General features: G+C 35.3%; 1 protein-coding gene across 2 annotated transcripts; it reads right to left on the reverse strand.

The window, feature by feature from the left end:
* Positions 1-14,208: 14,208 nt before the first annotated feature.
* Positions 14,209-19,344, reverse strand: LOC131045859 (uncharacterized alpha-1,2-galactosyltransferase C1289.13c). 2 transcript variants are annotated; one of them, XR_009105877.2, is made up of 6 exons: positions 18,431-19,344; positions 17,355-17,387; positions 17,084-17,174; positions 16,655-16,915; positions 14,691-14,957; positions 14,209-14,529 (listed from the first exon to the last, which is right to left on the reverse strand). XR_009105877.2 is itself a non-coding variant. In XM_057979529.2 (5 exons), exons 1-5 carry the CDS (start codon positions 18,965-18,967, stop codon positions 14,809-14,811), a joined length of 1,071 nt encoding a protein of 356 aa, XP_057835512.1. In that variant the 5' UTR covers positions 18,968-19,344; the 3' UTR covers positions 14,209-14,808. The 2 variants fall into 2 exon arrangements, 1 of the variants encoding a protein (XP_057835512.1); XM_057979529.2 differs by having other exon boundaries at positions 14,209-14,957.
* Between the last annotated feature and the right edge of the window lie 1,159 nt (positions 19,345-20,503).

Genomic DNA, 20,503 nt, shown 5'->3' on the forward strand with positions numbered 1-20,503 from the left:
ATAAGTCTATATTTTGGGGTGAGAGAGGAGAGAATGAGATAAAGAGGTAGAGAGGTGATAGAGGGGAGATAAAATTAAATGGGGAAGGAGGGGTAGGTAGAGAGTGTGAGAGGGAGATAAAGAGAGTGATTGGGAAGATAGATGGATAGAAAGAGAGGGAGAGTGGAGATAGAATAAAGTAAAGAGAGATGGATAGATAGAGAGGGGGAGAGGGAAGGAGGGAGGGTGGAGAGGTAGAGATAGAGAGAGAGGGGGGAACAAAGATTAAAGAGCTATTGATGTGTGTGTGTGAGAGAGAGAGAGAGGTAGAAAAATAGGTCTAGGTTTTGGGAGAGAAAGGAGAGAGTGAGATAGAGAGGTAGAGAAATGAGAGGCCTGAGATAAAAATTGATCAAGAGAGAGATGGATAGAAAGAAGTAGAGAGAGATGGGTGGGTAGAGATCGGGAGAGAGGGAAGGAGGGAGGGGTGGAGAGGTAGAGAGAGAGAGAGAGAGAGAGAGAGAGAGAGAGAGAGAGAGAGAGAGAGAGAGAGAGAAAGATAAGTTGGTAGGGAGGGTGAGAAAGATACGTAGAGAAAGAGAGAGGTATATGTAGAGAAATAGAGGTAGGTAGGGAGTGAGGGGAGGTGTGTAGATATATAGGAGATGGAGAGTAGAGAATTAAGGATGTGTGTGTGTGTGTGTGAGAGAGAGAGAGAGGTCTAGATTTTAGGAGAGAAAGGAGAGAGTGAGATAGAGAGGTAGAGAGGGGATAGAGGGGAGATAAAAGTAGAAAGGGAATGAGGGAGGGGTGGAGAGGTAGAGATGGAGAAAGAGAGAGAGATCTCGAGTGGAAGAGAGAGAGATCTTGAGTGGAAGAGAGATGTATGTAAAGAAAGATAAGTTGGTAGGGATGGTGAGAAAGATATGTAGAGAAAGAGAGAGGTATATGTAGATAAATAGAGGTAGATAGGGAATGAGGGGAGGTGTGTAGAGAGATAGGAGACAGAGAATAGATAATTAAGGATGTAAGCGAGAGAGATGGGTCTAGGTTTTGGGAGAGATAACAGAGTGAGATAGAGAGCTAGAGAGGGGATAGAGGAAGAGTGATATGGAGAGAGATAGTATAGAGCTCAAGGAAGATAAGAGAGTTAGAAAACACTTATAGGAGCCTATTGATTATTGAAATTTGACTGTCTGAAAAAATTATATGATCTTCTAAAATCTAGAAATTGCATTAAAACTCCTAGAGATCTAAAACAACTCTCAAACATCCTGCCAATATATACATGAAATATAACTTAAATTTTTACTTGAAGTATAAGAAAGGAAAAAGACAAATTGAAATTTCTTATACGTAAATGTCATATTTCATGTATATATATTTAAATTGTTTTTAATGAAAAAGAAACGAGATCATGTTTATGAAACAAGATCTCGTTTTATTTTTTAAACGGGATCCCGTTACGTATATTTAGGCTTAGGACCTTGCTACAAAATGGGATCTCGTTTCAAATTTTAGCTTGGGACCCCAAAGCATAACAGGATCCTAATTCGTTTCCCATGTGTTCTATGCAATTTGCCATTTTTTCTTAAGTGTAAAACTTCCACACTAAGTGCAACTTGCACTTACTCATATCTAATTTATTCAATTCAAACATACTCCTTTTAAAACTCACCAATCTAATCCACTATACTCACCCATGCACTCATTTAACTATTTCATGCAATTAATCAACTCCCCCTAACTCCCTCATGCACTCATTTAACTACTTCATACACGCAGTTAACTTGTCAATCAACTTTATTATCTTCCCAAGCAATTTGAACTAATAAATAATATTATTTTAATAAAAAATTAAAATATTATGCATCTCTCTCATGCTTGCAACATCTCCACAATCTATGCAACCAAGATTTAATCTTGGCCATCCATTTATCAAAAATTCTATAAATCCGACCTCTTATTTGCAATATCATCATCGTTTTTCAATACAATAAACTTTAATGTAATTGTTTTTTATTAAGGGAAAACAGGTTTTGAAGGGACCTGAAACCCTTTACAAATCAAACCAAGGAAAGAACTTGACTGATCAACAAAGAGGAGAGAGTCACAACCAAAAGGCAGAGCAACCCACAATGAGGGCCCTCAAGATTTACAACTGGCCTTGTGGGAACGAAGAGTCATATCAAAAGAAGGCTTCGACGTCTTTGAATGCTTTCCTTTAACAGTAATCCAACCCTCCTCAACTTTAGCTTCTGCAGTAGACCAATCCAAAGAGCCTAGCCCCAATCTATTTGGATTGGGAGAAGGAGCTGCAGTAGAGGGGGCTACGACCATTGCAAGCACAGAACCATCTTCAGCAGAAAAGGCATAAGAGGTAATAGCACACAGTGAAGCAACCGGTGGGGTAAGAGACAACAAACCATTTTCAGCAGAAGAGAGAGCAGCATCCTGAATTCTAGCAATTTTAATCACCAAGCCATCCTTAGTGGCATCCGAAGAAACATTCTTCTCCATTAAAGAATCTGAACCAGCCTTCGAAATCCCAACATCCAACGATTCATTGGAAGAGTCCAAAGATTTCTTAACAAAATAATGCAGCTAAGAAGCCCCCTACCACCATGAAGTCACAAGATTTTTCTTCTCAAGCCCACAATTCCCAGTCGCATAGTCGGTTTTGAAGCATTTACGACACCTAAACGGAGTACCCTCGTAATCCAAAGTTTGGACCCAGGTGCCAAAAGAGGAGTTGATGACAATCTCAGCTGGAAGTCCCTTAGACACATCTAGCTCCACTAGAATATGAGCGAAAGTAGTGTGGTAAAGCTCAAAGGATTCGTTATCCACCATGATGAAACTCCCAATAGCATCACCAATTTCCTCAAAGAGAGAATCAGCCCACAAATGGATAGGAAGATAAGGAAGTCGAACCCAGACTGAGATTTTGTTGAACTTCTCAGAAAGGGGGTTAAAATCGAAGTGCCAGGGTTTGGCCAAAAGCAACATTTTATCTCTCTCATACAAAAAACTTTCACACAGAATTTTTCTTCTATCCTTATCATCTTCAAATTAGCTACGAAGAAACCTTTAGCCATAGGATATATATGAACAATACTAGAAATGAGTGGTTCCCAGTGAAGAGAGATCCATTTATGCAGCTCTGGGAGGTTGGGCCAAAAACCCTTGAATCTGCAGATAACACCATGCTCCGTAAAAACCTTCACATTATTCTTTATTTCCCTATCTGAATCCTTTCTCACATTAACAAAGGCCGCACAGGAGACGGGGATAAACCCCCTTCCCCGCCCCCTCTGCAAAAATTTGTTGACGGCTCCCGAGCAATGTCGATGTGAGAGGTATCTGCTACCACCATCGCCCAAGCGGGATCAATAGCCACTGCAGTAGAATAGGTCGCAGATCCGACAGGGAGAACGGTAGCAGGGGATCGGGTGAGATCAACAGGCAGGACAGCGACGAGAGGCATTTTCAAAAGTGTGTTGCTGATGTTTGGATTATGTTTCAATGTAATTATTATTGAACACCTACATTTCAAAAGGAAAGCATTTTCACATTAAAAACAATATAAAATTCATATGAATAAAATTAAAATTTTTGATTATTTAATTTTTATGCTTATATATTTATTTGCTTTTCATACATTAATTAAGAATACAATGTGAATAGTATCTCTAAAGAATGTCATATTTATTTGTTCAAGATTAAACTTATTAAACATACCGAATATTTAGAGAAGCACATTGTAGTGGGGGCACTAAGTAGTCTAGTGTTATCATTTATGAAAATTATGTCGTTCCAAGAATACATTTAATGAAATCCCATGGGTAATAACATTGGTTGTGTTTCACCTAAATAATATGCATTTTTTTTATTGAGATTTGAACTTATTAAACCTTACAATAAAATTGCATTTGATGAAAAATTCAATCATTCCAAAAGCTGCTATTGAATTTAAATATATATATATAGAAAATATATATTTAATGTAAAGTTGAAGGAATATTTATATCTTTAAAATTTAAACTAATCAAATTTTATAGTACATATTTTCAAAATCATTTCAATGAAATATTTTCAACAATTCATGAATAGATTACTAAGTGTGCTCTCAAAAGTCTATAAGAAAATGCACGTAATTGTACCAAAAAAAACTTAATTCAATTATTTTAATATTTTTTATTTATTTTAGGACTCCTAAAAACATATTGATTTATAATAATGTAGAAATGTTTTTTTATTAAAGAAGCGGCAAAAACAAGGGTGTTGACCCTTAATACAATAGCCCATAAGCGGTAAAGAAAATTAAAAAAGGGTACAAACCCCAAAAATAACAAAGCCTGATAGGAAACAAGACCCTGTCAAACCAGAAACAACCTAAAACCCAACTCAAGAAAGTGGGGAAACACTTGAGTCATGACCAAGAGGGTTTTGGGGGGAGGGAGAAGACTTCCCTTTTTGTCTATGACAAACCAAAGTCTAGGCAATGCTATCAATAGGCTTAACAAAAGGAGAGTCCGGCAAGGAGAGACCCACAAGGAGTTGATCAACAACAACAATAGGGGATGAAACATCATCGGGATGTTGTCGAAGAGAGGCTTCATGAGCAGAGACAACCGGAGGAGAACAACACTGCAAATTCGAAGGAGGAGTCGCAAGGACAAAGAATGCAATGGGCGAAGAGGAAGGAGGGTTTGAAGCTTCACATTAAAATCATCCCAATAGGGGACATCATCCTCCAAAGAGGAGCTCACAGAGTTAAGATTCCAAAACATTGATCGTCAAGTGTTCAACAGTAGCATCTTTCCACTAGGTAGCCACACCTTTGTGTCGAGGCAGGAGACAATCTGAAGAAAGATGACCCATAGCGAAGCATCTCCTACATCGAAAGGGGAGGCCCTCAAAGTCCAACGGCTGGGTCCAAGGCCTGTCCCCAGCCATTAAAACCACATCCCCAGGGAGAGGCATAGAAATGTCAATGTCAACTAAGATGTGAGCAAAAGTGGAGATACCCATAGAAGAGGTAGCATTATCAACCTTCAAAAAACTCCCAATAGAGTTGTCAATGGCCTCATAGCAAGAATGCTCCCAGAAATGAAGGGGGGGATTAGGGAGGAGAACCCAAATTGGACGCACATTAAGAGGTTTAGTAAGAGGGTTCAACGAAGCTATCCAAGGTTTAATGGACGGTTTGATATAGAAATGTTAAAAGATAAGAAAATATTGAGTTTAAATATACCTTTTTTTCAGAGGTAAAAATTTATTAACATGAAGAAAACTGCAAAACAAAATGGCTAGCAGCCCAACAAAGAACAACCAATTATACAGTCTTATTCGTTACAAATAATTGTTCAAACATATGAGAGAAATCCAAACACAAATTACATCTATTTGCAATATATGGAAAAAGGTAACAATTTAAAGACCTACTCAAGCGAAGGATTTGTCTAATAACCATGGCTAAATGATAGCATAGATAATATGACATTCTATAGATATATTATTCAACATATTCACCAACACTTGTGAATCAAATTTCACAAATAATCCATTTCCAACTAAGAGCACAACCTCTCCAAAGCATACAAGATGACAAGAGGAAACCCTTTATAAATGGAAAAGAAAAAGTGAACATCGGGAGCATTGTCTTTACCAATACCACCAACACCAACATGGTCAAGATCCCCCCTAAAAGAGTCATTAGTATTTATCTTTAGAACTCCTTGAGGAGGATGAAACATGGCTCACTAATCAATTGCTTTGGTTTTTACATCTCCATCAATTTTTAAAAAATAAAACTTTTTTTTGAAAAATGTAATTGTTTAAGAATGAAATAAGAAATTAGGCAAAAAATAAGTATGGTACTTCCAAATTAAGATTATAATAATAATTGTTAGAAGAAATAATTGATTTTAAGAATACAAATATTCTATAATTGTATCAAAATTTCATTTTGAGATTAAAATCATAAAATACTTTAACATAATAAAAGAATTTAACAGTTCAAAAATTTCTCTCTTAAATATTCTCTTTTAAATTTGTTTTCTTTTATCCTAATAATTATCTAATATTATGGAATTTACAGCAATTAACAAAGTTTTGCCAACATGCTCTTCTACAACAGCAAGCTAAATGATTGTCAAGAAAAGAATTTGTGCCCATAAAAACCTTTCCTTTCAAAGGTTTTGAAATATTAAATTTTGTACCCCAAGTCCCGTTCATGTGACCAAGCCAATCCAGCCATGCAGAAAGACAGCTCATTTCATGCCACACAAATCAAGCAAATTAATACGTATGCCAAATATGTGTTGGCCTGAATGAAGAAATCATTATGCCTCCACTTTACAGCTAACAAAATACTTTATAGGAATCAGAATCAGCACAGCATGGTCCCATGCACAACCTGCTTAATTTTGTATGGAAATAACTTTTTTTCGTTAATTTTATTAATTTACCTTATGATGCATAGAATTTGAAGGGAAGTTAAGACATAATTTAAATTAAAAATTCAGAGAGCATAATCCTCTGCCATGAATACTGTCTGCTAACTTCTGTCCATCACTGAAATTAGTTATAATAAATAGTAACAGCTAAGAAAAAAAGAAAACTGTCCTAACATAAGACTGCCATAATAGACTGACATGCTTAGTACACAACCTTTATTAATGCCAACACAAGCGCTTTAACATGAAGTAATTATTAATGGAATTTTTTGTAATATATATGTGATCCGATATCTAATGGTATTCTTAAATCAAGTTCTAGGAGAAAGGATTCAGTAGTTGTGCACCCTAACTTCGCGTTTCTCAAAATCTTACGTGGAAATTTCAAATCACTCTGATAAAAAAAGTGAGACCAATAGGTGTGCAAAAGGGCCCCAATACTTGTGCAGCTGATGTGGCATCACATGGTTGGTTACTTTTCACAACAAATGGTATATTTCATTCAATTATTGGTACTTATCATACAACTATTGGTGCAATGTTATACAAAGGTTGGACATTAAATCATCAAGTATTGGGGTATTAAACCAACTACTTCTATCACAAGAATTCGAATGCGCTCAACTACTGGGTCCTTTCCTCTAATAAGTATCAGTTTAACTTCTATCTGTATGAGCTGCGCTCAAACACACACCACTATAACTTCCATGTTCAGAAATATCGAATCTACAATCATCATTCATATTTTTAGAAAAAAAAAACAAATGACTGCCCTAAATAAAGATTATTTTTCTACTTCAATTTTTTAAGACATCTATTTATGAATTTTATATAGATTTTTTAAAATATAGATATGCGAATTTCAAGACAACTGTGCTCTTGACATGCACTAGCAATTGTTAATGACACTTTTGCTCAGAGGCCTCACGTGGAGCTGCAAGTCCTATTACAGTATAAAACCAAATGTTCACATGTCTCTCCTCTCATTAATGGCTAATCTCATTCCAAATTCACCATAAAATTATAACTGCAAGTCAGAGTATTCAGAAGAAGACATGTCAACCGTAGTACTATATCACATAAAAATATTTGCCTCTAATTCATATGCTAAATCAATTTGTTCCTCTATCGGCTGGTCTTATGAGAAAAACGATGACCCCGCTTGACTTTTAGGTACCAAAAAAAAATGGTTAGCTGTTTGGCCTGCAAATATACCACAATTAGGTGTATAGTGGCAGCTGCCAAACAGCCGGCTCAGAAAACTTATAATTATTATTATTATTATATAGTATTTTCAGACAACTGTATGCTCAGCTTCCAACAATATAAGTTTTTCATCATTTGGGTGTTATTGAAAAAGCCATGACCGCCAAACATCCAATGATGAAATGAAAGAACAATCATTTGGCTGTTATACATGGAGTTTGCCCATAATACAATCATATTTATCAATGTGTAGAAGAATAATCATTTCGCTGTTATAAATTGAGTTTGTTCATAATACTCAAATATTATTATAATCATTTGGCTGTTATAAATTGAGTTTGTCATTCAAGTTTAAAAGGATATTTATGATAATGATTTATTGTATATGGAAATAAAAAAATTTAGGTTGAGGGTACAATTTCCACCTCATTTTTTAAGTTTGAAATTTGAATGATGACATAATCAAGGAACATACCATCACCCTCCTCAATTGTACTCAACTAATTAAATAGTTATATATATGATTTTTTTTTTATTGTATTAAGTGGTGTAATTGTAAAGGTAATACTAAGAGTTGGTATGGAGTGACTACATTCTAATATAAAATTGATGTTCATTTACATTTCAAAACTTTATTACACTCAAATGTATGTAGTACTTGTGATAGTGTGAGCTTTTATGAGAATAGTCTAATATATGTAAGTACTAATATAAATCTCTTAAATACATCTACTAAAAACATCAAGTAATGATCTTCAAATAGAAACCTCAAAATGAGTATATCTTAATATCTTTTGAACAAATATATTTAAAATATTTATATTGATCCTATTCTAACAAGACATTTCATCTATTTACGTTAAAAAATCACAAATTGTTTTTTAAAATAGGGGTTAGAAGGTAAAAAATTGGTGAAAATGTTGATTTCAATATCCAATTTGGCCAAAAACTGAGGCTTACTATTGTGGAATCACCTCACTAGTACATGCAAATGGAAGAACTAGGTTGTCCAAGAGCATTCCAGTAACTTAAAGACCTATTCTCCAATACCTACATGCAACCAAGGGTTGATTATATAATTTTTTTCATGAAACCAAAGGTTAAAACCGTGAACATAAACACTCCTTTCAGTAGTCAATAAAGCTAGTGCTTTCCCATGTGACTAGGAGCCAAAAATAAGCACCCAACATAAACACTCTTCTATTTCTCATAACCACAAGATAATGGAATGCAACCACCATGATAGAGGGTAGTCACATACTACCAAATAGCGTCTCCAATTCAACACCATGTAACAAGAAAGCATGTGACCAAATCCATTAAAACTATAAAATAACAAACTAGATCCACTATAAAATCTCACCCATACAAGGATTAATAGATAAAATTATTGCAACCTTTCCAAGCTAAGAAATCAATAAGGGGGGAATGTCTAGAACAAAATCACTATGGATTCATCACATGTAATGGCATGCAATGGCATCCAAGCAACATGCAAGTCCATGTAAGTACATTCAAATAAGATGCAAGTACATGTAACCACATGCAAATGATGGAATGAGCTTAGCTTTGTTTCCAAATATTAGTATTAATAGTTGCAAACCCCTTTATCAGTCAAACCAAATTAAGCATAGTTATTAAGCATTACAAATATTTTCACATCAACCGTTTAATGACATTGATCAAATCTATAAAAAAAATAGTAGTATTTTTACATGCAAACAATACTATTGGAAAAGAAAGAATGGGAGATAAATGGGAAATCAACCAAAAGAAAAAGAATGACATAGATATACCCTAGGAAAACCCATTTAAGAAAAATACAACCTCCAAAGTCTATAATCACTTGATGCACCTAGCTTGTGGGCAACTTGGTATATCCCTAGGGACTAGTCTCGCCTCAACTCGACCCAAATGGGAGTTGGGTTGGGTCACGAGGATACCCTGTGGCAACAAAAAAATTCAAAAAATATAACTTGCAAAACATAGAACCAATATTATTCAATAACAATTATCTTATTACAATAAAATATCAAGCTCTTACCTCCATGGAGATCAATATCATGTTCCCTTGATAGAAATCTAACAATAGGAAACACTATGCAACAAACTAGAATAGACAACATATGGAGAGAGTTTTTTTTTAACTCCCTTTATATGCCACGTGCTTTAGTTTTTTGGATAGACACGAGTATTCTCATGAGTGCATTCATCCCAAAATAGAAAATAAATCATACACAAGCATCTTTGGCCTCCAATATGAAAGTTGGCAAATGTAGCTCCCAAGCACTCCCCTATGAAGCACCAATAACATCTCATGCCCAACTAATGATAAAAATACTTTAATAAGTTCACTATGTAACCCCCTAATCAATACTCTTGCACCTTGAAACCACTATCTTATATATATATATATAACTATAGGACTTGCAAGGTAATAAATAAACATTAGGACTTGCAAGGTGTATGATGCACCTAATCCCAACATAATCAACCTAGCCTACCAATGATTGTATAGTCATTACACTAAAATAATCAACTAAACATAAATTGAAGGACATCACAAGGCAACAACCATCACTACTCCTATTGAAAATGAAAAAAATTCACCCCCCAAATTCAACATAAATGACACTAGGAGGAAATAACAAAAAAGACTAGTTCCTTGTAACCATAGCTCCCAAACCAAACCTCTAGAATTGCACCTATAGCGAGAACCCATGAAAATGAAGATCCTTCATTTAGTTTCAATCATCCTTAAAGCCAAGAGGTAAGTAGGATCCATAACATTTCTAGAGACATAAATATTGCATGGAAGGATGTACAATACAATAGTACTCCCTAGTTAAAGGGACAAACAAAGATCAAACCTTACTTCTGAAAGATATCCAAATGATAGTAGTGTGTATTCCACTATTTAGCCTTGACAATTTCCTCAATCTCATATTCAACAAAATATGATGTAGCAAAACACAGTTCTCACTAGAAGAGTAGCTAGTTATTCCCATAAGCAACTATACAATTTAATGTCTAGACCAACACCATTAATTTCAAGAGCTAGTGACAAGCCTTTGCATTTTGCTTGCACTTACATAATCAAAGGCATCCTTTACTACCAAATTTGGGATGAGATTGATCACTCCATAAAGAACCTATTTTTATAATCTTGGAAGCAAAAAAAGAGGTTACAGTTCCTATTTAGTTTGTTAATGGATCTAGCCAAAGTGATTCTGATTATTAGCCAATGTGCCTAGTTGCACTAATATGTCATCCATCTATCATCTAAGTTGTCTATTAATGAATACATCATGTAAAGTCGCTACTGAATTGACTACTCGAAAAAGTTTAAATAAAAAATCCAAAGTTGTTGGTCCAATAGGTAAAAAAATTGTTGATATTGGCAATGGCATGATGGTTAAGTTGTTGTGTTGTTCTCCTTGCCATCAAGGTTCAAACCCCACTGGGATGTAATTATTGAATGGTGATATGGAATCACTACATAACCAAAACAACCGTGGTTCTCTCTTTTTTTAACTAACAATTTAATGTGACCATTAGAAGGCAACAAAGGGAAACCACAGGATCTTGGGGCTTCCTCTCCAGATGACACTATGCTTGAGTCTCCTACTAAAACCCCTAATGTGAGATTGAATGGGCTTGAGGAGGCTAATTTTGGCGATTGCACTCCGGCTCTTAATTTTGGTGGCCTTTCTGACATGGCCATGCCGACAAGGAAGAATACAAAGGATTATTCTGGGACTGCGGTTGATGGCTTTCATTCACAGAATAATGGTGGGTTGGACTGGCAAGATATGGAAACGCAAGTGGAAGAGGGTTGGATTTCTGTTAAAGGCAAGAAAGCAACATGCTTTAAGCCTCCTTTTGACATGACTCTCCGCTCCCACAAGAGTTGTTCTAAAAGTAAATCTTGATGGTTCTTGTTCGGGGGCTGGTTGTAGGTTGGCTGCAAGCTGTCCTTTTTGCAGTTGTGCAGCTAACTGCATGATGTTCTTTTTGCAGTCTTTTGTCCTAGGTTGTCTATGCCTTCATGTTCATTTTGTTTAGACAACTTTCTTGTAGTGGGTTCCAATTACTTTCAAAATCTGGTTGTTAAGGGTTTCAGGTCCCTTCAAAATATGTTTTTCCTTTAATAAAAAACAAAAGGAATATCCAATAAAATAGAATAACTCTAATAAGCCATTGACATTAATTTAAATTCTTTATTTCTTCGAGCTCTAGCTATATTTATTTAATTTTTTGTTCTTAAAGTTTATCACCCTTGGTCTACTGGTGAAGTTGAATGGCTCTAAATGAGTCCACTAGGAATCAAGTCTTGTTGTGTGCAAGGCTCCGACATCATAAGGGATGAGGCCGAGATCGTGCCCCAGGCGAATTTGGTGGAATAGATACACCCCTTAGCCTATTGACAACTACTTCGTGAAGGCCCTCACTGGACTGACAGCTCGAGCCTAGCTCGCGAGCTTCATGCCCTTACTGGGCTGTCATTTTATATGTTTTTGTTTGTTTTATTATCTTTAAATTCTAGTAATATTTAAATGTCTTTATTTTTATTGTTTTTATTTTTGTTTTGTTTTTTAAAAAATTCTTTATTTACTAATTTCTACTTACTTATATTTATTACTTTTCTCTTTGTTTTTTCTAATATATTTTTTGTTTCTGTTTTTTCTTTAAAAGAATGATACAAGAAAGATGACCCAAAATGAACTCGTATCCTTAAAAACTTTATTTAAAAAAAAAAAATTTACTAATATCGATATAATAAGTCCAGAGTTTTTAACTATTTTATTTAATAAGTTACAGATTTAAATAGTTATTTAAGTTTATCTTAGATACATCACATCAACTGTAATTTTTATTAGATTGTCCAAAAACATTTAAAATATTAAAATTAATTTAAAGCATATGCATTAAATATTCGCACATTCAATGTTACCAAATAATTAGTAGTTTTTCGAAACATCGAATATATATATTTTTTAATTATTTATTAAATAGAAACATAAATCAATTTGTTGCATGTGCCACATCACTATTAGACGATTTTATGTCATATAAATATTTTATTGTTATGTAATACAGCTGACAGGCATAATATTTTATTATTATATAATACAGCTGACAGGCATCACATTGTGTGCCCGTGTTTATAGATAGATGTGCTCCCGCGTTTTTACTGATTAGTTTCATAATCAGCCTTTTAATTGCATCAATATATTTGACCACGCAAAACTTCAAAATTGTGCCACCAATTGAATTTAGAAAAATACTGTTCAATATCTTTAATGTTTATTAACATTGAGAATTCTTTCTGTATTTCCCGTAAAAGAAAGGGAAGTAAAGTAGCTTAATCGTCGCACCAACTTTATATGAAAGCACATACTGGGGATAATGTACGAAATGCAAAGGAGCCCAGTGGGCCCTTTACTTTACCAAATGTCTCAACCCGTACTCTAGACATTTGTTTTCAACAGGAAATACGGTTCTCAAGTTTTACTCTAACCAAAACTGTACCATCAATTGGACAACAATATGCAGTAATTCCCGCCCAATAGGGGATAGAAGTGGAAAGCGATATGCAATGCCCTCATTTTCCACTAACTTCAAATGCATAACCATACATACGTGCACTCAATAGCAACAGGTGGCTTGCTGGCCAGTAAGAAGAGGAGGTTTCTTGTGGGTTATAAAACTCTGATCATTTCCACCCAATCAAATTCCACACCCTCCACTAAGCCACTATCAAAGTGTTGAGGCATAAGCATTAATGACATTGGATTTCCACAACCCATTGATGCTGATAATTTGTTATGTCTGGCATTGATTGTGTGAGAGTTTTTCAATCAATGTTTCGGATCATACTCCGTGATCCATCATCAGGATGAAAGAGTTTTTGCATCAACGTTTTTCCTCATCCTTATGTACTCTTTCATCTTGATGATGGATCACGGAGTGTGATACAAAACGTTGATGCAAAAAAACTCACACAATCAAAGTCAAATAGCAAATTATCATGCCATAAGCATTCTTTAAATGTGGTGAGTAAAATTGCACAAACCACATGCAGATGCAGATATATAATCCAAATATGCAATTTCCCACTCCAAATTATTATTTGTTATTTCATTTTGAAACATTTCCATGCCTCAACAGAGATGCTCGAGGAATGATTGATATTAACAAAAAGTCGTTTTAATCTCTCGTTTTAACCATTCCAGATGTTTTCCTTGGTGTGCATATTATTACATATGACATTGATTAAACCTCCACATAGGACCAATAGCATAAGTTAATTATTACATACAGATAAGTAACTAAACAAGTCCCATAGAACCTAAATCCCCCATAATAAATCAAGTGTGATGAATTTGAATCAAACATGAAGTATATCACTTAACCAGCCTCATTACAAATGTGTGCATATCTACTATAACCTAAAAACACTGCTATCAGATAATCAACCCCCTCAGCTGTTTCCTCTGAAAAATCATATTGATATAACAGTAGTAAATAGTAAAAACCATAACCAGGATGTTAAATGTGATAAGAGTTAATGAGTTTCCAGGACAAAATTTGCAAATTTGAACAAAGGCGATTGAACATCAGCCTCTGAAGTAGTCTTACATCAGAAAAGAAAATGAGAATACAAATCAGAATATTGTTCGCAAATTTCTACAACTGTGAACTTTTGCAATTTACAGACATCAAATCAAAAGTTGTCCTCATTTCTCAGGCTAAGCCAAAAGAATATAATATACAAAACAGAAAATGGTTATAGCAATAATACATATACAATGCCAAGAGAGCAAAAAATTGCTGTGGCTCGTCCAGCAACCAACATGAAACTCGTACTGAAAACAAATTCCTGTGCAAACATTTTAGGAAGTACAAATATCAGAGACACAACCCCAAAACATGATAATGAAAATTTTGACCTCTCACAATCATGCAAATGAAGTTATCTTTCTGAAACTACTTAATCTGTGCTTAACTAAATCATAAGGAAAATCCACAGCTGAAATTTACCATTCACGAATTGAGCAGATCATTGCCGCTACGAGCACCACTCCACTGGCAAAAGAATCAATGAATGCATTTGGACTACCCATGAAAGAATAGATTAAAGCTTCTAAATGAAAACGTCTTAAAACCGAATCATGTTTAAATCTCTGAAAATTCTATCCTTGAACATGCCCTCCTCCTCTTCAATTTGATGCAGAATCTTTGTAACCCACTTTTTTTTATCATTGAGTCCCGCTAAATGTACCATAAAGTCTCCTTTAGCATAAACACCTGCAAAGAATTAAAAAAAAAGCGTCACAGACAAGAAAGGGAACTGATCAACAATCTAACAGATTCAGTAATATCAATCTAACACACACAACCCACAAAAGCAGAATTCATGACAGACATGGGGTATTGCTAGACAAATTGAGTAACTGTGAGGCATAGCAAGTGCAAACAAAACTAAGAGGCACAACCGCCGCAAGGAAAATACTACAGTTAAAACAAAGCTATGTAATATGTAAATACTATTGAATAAAAACCCAAGTATTAGCATGGAATATAGAATATATGAACAAAACTAAGAAACCCAACAGAAGCTTGCAATGTACATGAGTTTAAAGAAAGCTGAGTGTTCCCGTTATAAAAGGGCTCTGTAAACAAATTGTTCCTGGACTTGCGGTTTTCTACAAAAACTTGTAATTAACATAAGATGTGGGTCAGATAGGCAAGCAAAGAAACTCAGCACTTTAAGTTCCTTGAGCCTACACATTTCTACTGTGAAGTCCGACCGTTTCTTAGACTGAATACAAGGCTCTTGGCATGCATACGACTCAATCAACTTCCCTAAAGCCCATTTTTGGGCTACTTTATTCTTGCTTAAATTTGTAACTTGTTCAATCAATAAACATTTTAAAGAGGCAGATCACAAATGGAGAAATAAGGTTAATTGCCCTGATAACCAAGGAATCCAGAGGAAGAGTTGTCAAAGCATAACTCGACCCAAAACATTGTTATGTGATTTTATCCTCCTGGGAATTCCAGCAACACAAGGACTATAAGTGGCAACTAAAGACAAATATTATTCTAAAATTCCCGACAATAAAGGGACAGGTAAGGACAATGATTTCTGCTATAATACAGTTCATTACAAAAAAATGAAGAACTTTGAAAAGAATATTTGACAACAGTCGGTAACAAGATCTCCAAAAATAAGGCTGAATGCTACTATCAACCCATGACATTTTAGATGAATTGTATGCAAAAAGTTAACATCTTCAACAAAATATTGCCAAACCAATCCCCAAGCTGAGCTGGCCAAAAGATAGTTAGAATGAGGTCACCAACCAAACTATACAAACATGCATATAGTTTAAATTAAATAGCCGTATAAAGCTTTCAACCCTGATTTTAAGTGACCTGCAAGTATACAGGCAAAGATCCCAGCTCACAATTGCAGGATTTTGGGGACACAAATGTTCAAATACAATATTGACAGCAGACAGAAAGTTAAAACATATCATCAATAGTAACTGTCTGGTAACACTATAAGGTCGTCCTCTATTCCTAAGATTTAAGAATATGATATTCCACAAATTTCCAGAAGCAAACAACCCCTCACTGTCAAACTACAATTCCATCTTTTGATTAATAGATTGAGTGGGGAATGGTGCATTGATTAAAACCTTAAAGTTGAGCCTAATTAAGGTCAAACCATTCTTGTAACTTCTAGGAGGTGAATAATAACAGCTATTTAATAATTTATGTCCTCATTTATTACTTGCCATGAAATTAACGAAGACCCTGGGTCACTACTGTAATAACAACAAAACCATCCATTAGGTTTGGTCTATCAGTTATCAACTTGCACATAAACGTAGAAAGGAAACAGAACACTTTTCACAGAAAGTTTAAACTCGACATTGGAAGCAAATAATAGTAAGAAAGAAAACAGTGAAATGCCTCCAGATGAAAGAGAGTTTCACCTCGCCAAACAGTTTTCGTTAATGTCATCAGTCGATGGCTGCTCTTCCATGAAGGAGACCACATGTTTGAATTGAATACACACTGCATCCGTGGAATACGAACATGTCTTTTCTCATCTGGATCCATCGTCCTAATTAAATGCTTCAAGGCATCATTGTCACCACTTTTAGATTGTCCAAGTGGACGAATGAAGCTAGTTTGATTCCACCAGCGATCCAAAAACATTCTACTCCACTCAGAGTTGCGAAAAAAGAACATCCCTGCACCCACATGTGAAAGAAACTAATAAGCATTCAGGATAACATCGTGTATCAATAAGTGATTCAGAAAAAATAGTTATATATTATATTGATTTTCACATATACTGATTAACTTGGACATAAATTGCATTCAGGGAAAAAGTTAGCTGCTAAGATAGTAGGTAATACCTGCATTGACACCTGTCACATCCTCTGTCACAATAAAATCAGGCATCTTTTCGTAGTCCATATCTCCCGTAATTGAATACAATACATCTTCCTAAAGAATAAAGAACCATCCAACCAAGCCAGTCAGCTAGTGATTCAATTATCAAACACTATTTTAAAAACACAGTTAACCAAATCTGCCTTTAAATATGTCCAGCTGCGTTGAATGAAGTTTTTAATTGCACATGCATGGAAATTGAATACAACTAAAATAAAAGAAATGTTCACTTACAAGGGATATGTTTGGATTAGTCACCAAGGAATCCTGCATCAAGTTCACATGGACAGTACCAATTAGTTTGATTTCCAAAGAACCTAGAAAGCCTCACCGAAGCAAGAAACTAAAAAAAATAATAATAATATCAACAAGTGAACTCTCATTCCAAAAGCCATTTCCCTATGTAGCACCAAGAATAGAAAATCAATACTTCGAATTTCAGTCACACAAGTTTCTGATGCAAGGACAGCTAAATGGGGGAGACATTTGGATAGACTTTTCAAGCTACAGCAAATAAGGAATTTGCAGGAATTGACAGCTAAAAGACATGGAAAAATAGCTGGTCTCCAGAAAAACACTCCGGAAAACCAAAAGAAATTTTTCAGCCCGTTGCAAGGGCTTTACAGCATCTAGAATTATTTTCAATTTCCAAAATTTGCAGACTTTTACAATGATTGCAAACCACTCTGTTGTAGCATATATTCACTCTTTGTGCCTGCAAAAAGTTTCAATTATGTACACTGGACACATACAAAACTTCAAGGCCAAAATCAAAATTCGTATCGTGAGAGTGATTGTGTAGACCAGAATAACCAGAGCCTGTGAACATTATCTTATTTATCTAGGCAACGCCAAAAGGGTAAGCTATGGGTTCCTAAATATGCTAAGTTGACATTTTTGTGCCCTTATCATTCACAGGGCATTATGTCACTATTTTATTCAAGACCAAGCTGAGGCAAAGCCAAGAAGGCAAGTTATGGGCTTTTACAACTTGTGGAGCTGGGCGACTCATAAAAACAGTCTCACAGGCGGCCGCCCAACGAATCTCAGAAATCATTAATAGCCAAACTTTGAACTCGGGCATCTTTGCACTCAGGCAGAGGGGAAACATTTAAACACCAGCGTCTCACCATCTAAAAACCAAAGCAAACCAAATCAACAAAGTTTTATCCCTTATTGCAAATATCACAACAATAAATGACAAAAGAAAAAACCATCATCTGGTTATTAACTACCAAACGCCGACCAATTCTCAATTCTGCAACTAAAAAGGGCCAAGTTAGGCCGAGGCAAAGAGGCAAAAATCATACCGCATCATTCCAGAAGATCCAATCATAATTGGGCAGATTATTCCTGACCGCCAAGATCTTACTCCAACTAGGGGGCCTGTTCTTGTCAACAACATCACTGGCATCAATAAACTCATATCCATGTCTCTCTGCATAGCTCTTCTTATTCGGCTCCACCAATTTCATCAGACCCTGAAAAGACCTTGAAGGATTACTGCCAGACTCATCCGAGGCGGTCACCATTGCAATATTATATTTCCTCAAACTATCCCTATTCTTAATTGGGTTTTCAAAGCACTGCCTCCCCAGGTTATTGGCTCTGAATAGAACCAACCCAGAGCCATGGATCAAAAGCAGGGTTACAATAATCATAGATGCTGCCGCGTACACAAGAGGCCTAAAAAACCTCTGTGATAAGATCCAGCACCTGTGCTTTATATCAGGGTCTCCCTTGAAAGAGTCCTGCACAGTAATGCCCATAAAATCTCTCGAAAAATGTCTAACCCCTTCAGGCACTGCAGGCCTCCTCTGTGGACACGGTGCAGAAACCCCTCCCATTCTTTTCTCAACACTTTCAAACAACTGCAGCACAGAAATAAATACAAAAGATGTAACAGAAAACTTCCTCTTATGCTGATGATTTCTCAGACCACAACAGATCCTACCGTTGCAATCTTAAAAGTTTATTTTTATTTTTTCAAAGTTTGCCTGAAGGCGGCCAGCGGCATTTAATTTCCCATAGACAACGTACGCAGAGATGGGTATTTATGAAGCGCCGCGAAGCTCGAACCCTGGACGTCACGCTTCTTGGGCTCCTTCGCCTGCCTTCCTTCCTTCCGATGCTTCCTACAGCGGAGTACAGACTTGCAAACAATGTGGGCGTGTTTTGCTTTGTATTTTTTGTTTGGTCTATGTAATGAGACACATCATGCTTAATATTATAGTTTAACCATGATAAATTTGTATATATAATACTTTATAAAGGAGGTAAACATCGAAATAAACGTCGAATAATTATGGCCAGCTAAGCAACTGTTTAGATAAATGCGCTCCCCTACCATAAAGTGCCAACGTTTATTTAGCTGTGGGCACAAGAGTATAAAGTGAATTTCTAGGTAAACCTTTTGAAGTCCTGCAATAACAGTAAAATATGTGACCAAAGTGGGGTATAAGCTTACAACCCCAAAGAAATGAAGCTTTTGGGCTTTTACAATTTATAATGCTGGGGTGATCATATGCAAGGGAGCTTTATTTTTAGTAGTTATGTAATGATGATGATATAGGAAAGCAACTAACAATAAAAGGTGTGTATTGAAAGAGTATTATGAAAAAAAAAAAATTTAATATTTTACAAGATTTGTTATATTATAATTATAAGTTTGTTGTGAGGTATCTTTTTCCTTATTTTGAAGAAGAAATAAGGTGAATGTAAGAAGTAATCTTGTAAATGTGTAGAAGCAAAGTCTTTGGCTAGACATTAATTTACTTGTCATATTTCCATTCCTTATATCTTTCTTGTAATCTTTCAAATTTAGAACATTGTAGAACAAAGTCTTTGGCCAACATTAATTTAGTTGTCATATTGGATTCCCCATATCTTTGCTTCTACAAAGTTGTCGGGAATGGAATATGACAAGAGAAGAGCTAAGCATATTTGATTCCTCATATCTTTTATTTTCTCAAGATTTACTTGAAAAGTAAGTGTGTCATAAAAGAATGGTAAGATATGTAGTACGTAGAGAGCTTCTTCTTAGTGGGACATCAAAATTATGCCATTTGCAAATAGAAAAATAGCAATACAAGTTTTATACAGCAAGCAAACATGTGCTCAACCAACTTGAAATTACTTCCTCAAACTCGTAGAGAGCTTCTTCTTAGTGGGACATCAAAATTATGCCATTTGCAAATAGAAAAATAGCAATACAAGCTTTATACAGCAAGCAAACATGTGCTCAACCAACTTGAAATGACTTCCTCAAACTCGTATATATAACCAAAAAAAATATAAAAGAGTGGACAACCTTACTTAACAACAATGATACTTCAAATCTCCTAAAACACTATAATCATTGATGAGTAATTTCATAAGACACA

This window comes from Cryptomeria japonica, chromosome 8 (genome assembly GCF_030272615.1).
Source record: "Cryptomeria japonica chromosome 8, Sugi_1.0, whole genome shotgun sequence".
Lineage (NCBI taxonomy): Eukaryota > Viridiplantae > Streptophyta > Pinopsida > Cupressales > Cupressaceae > Cryptomeria > Cryptomeria japonica.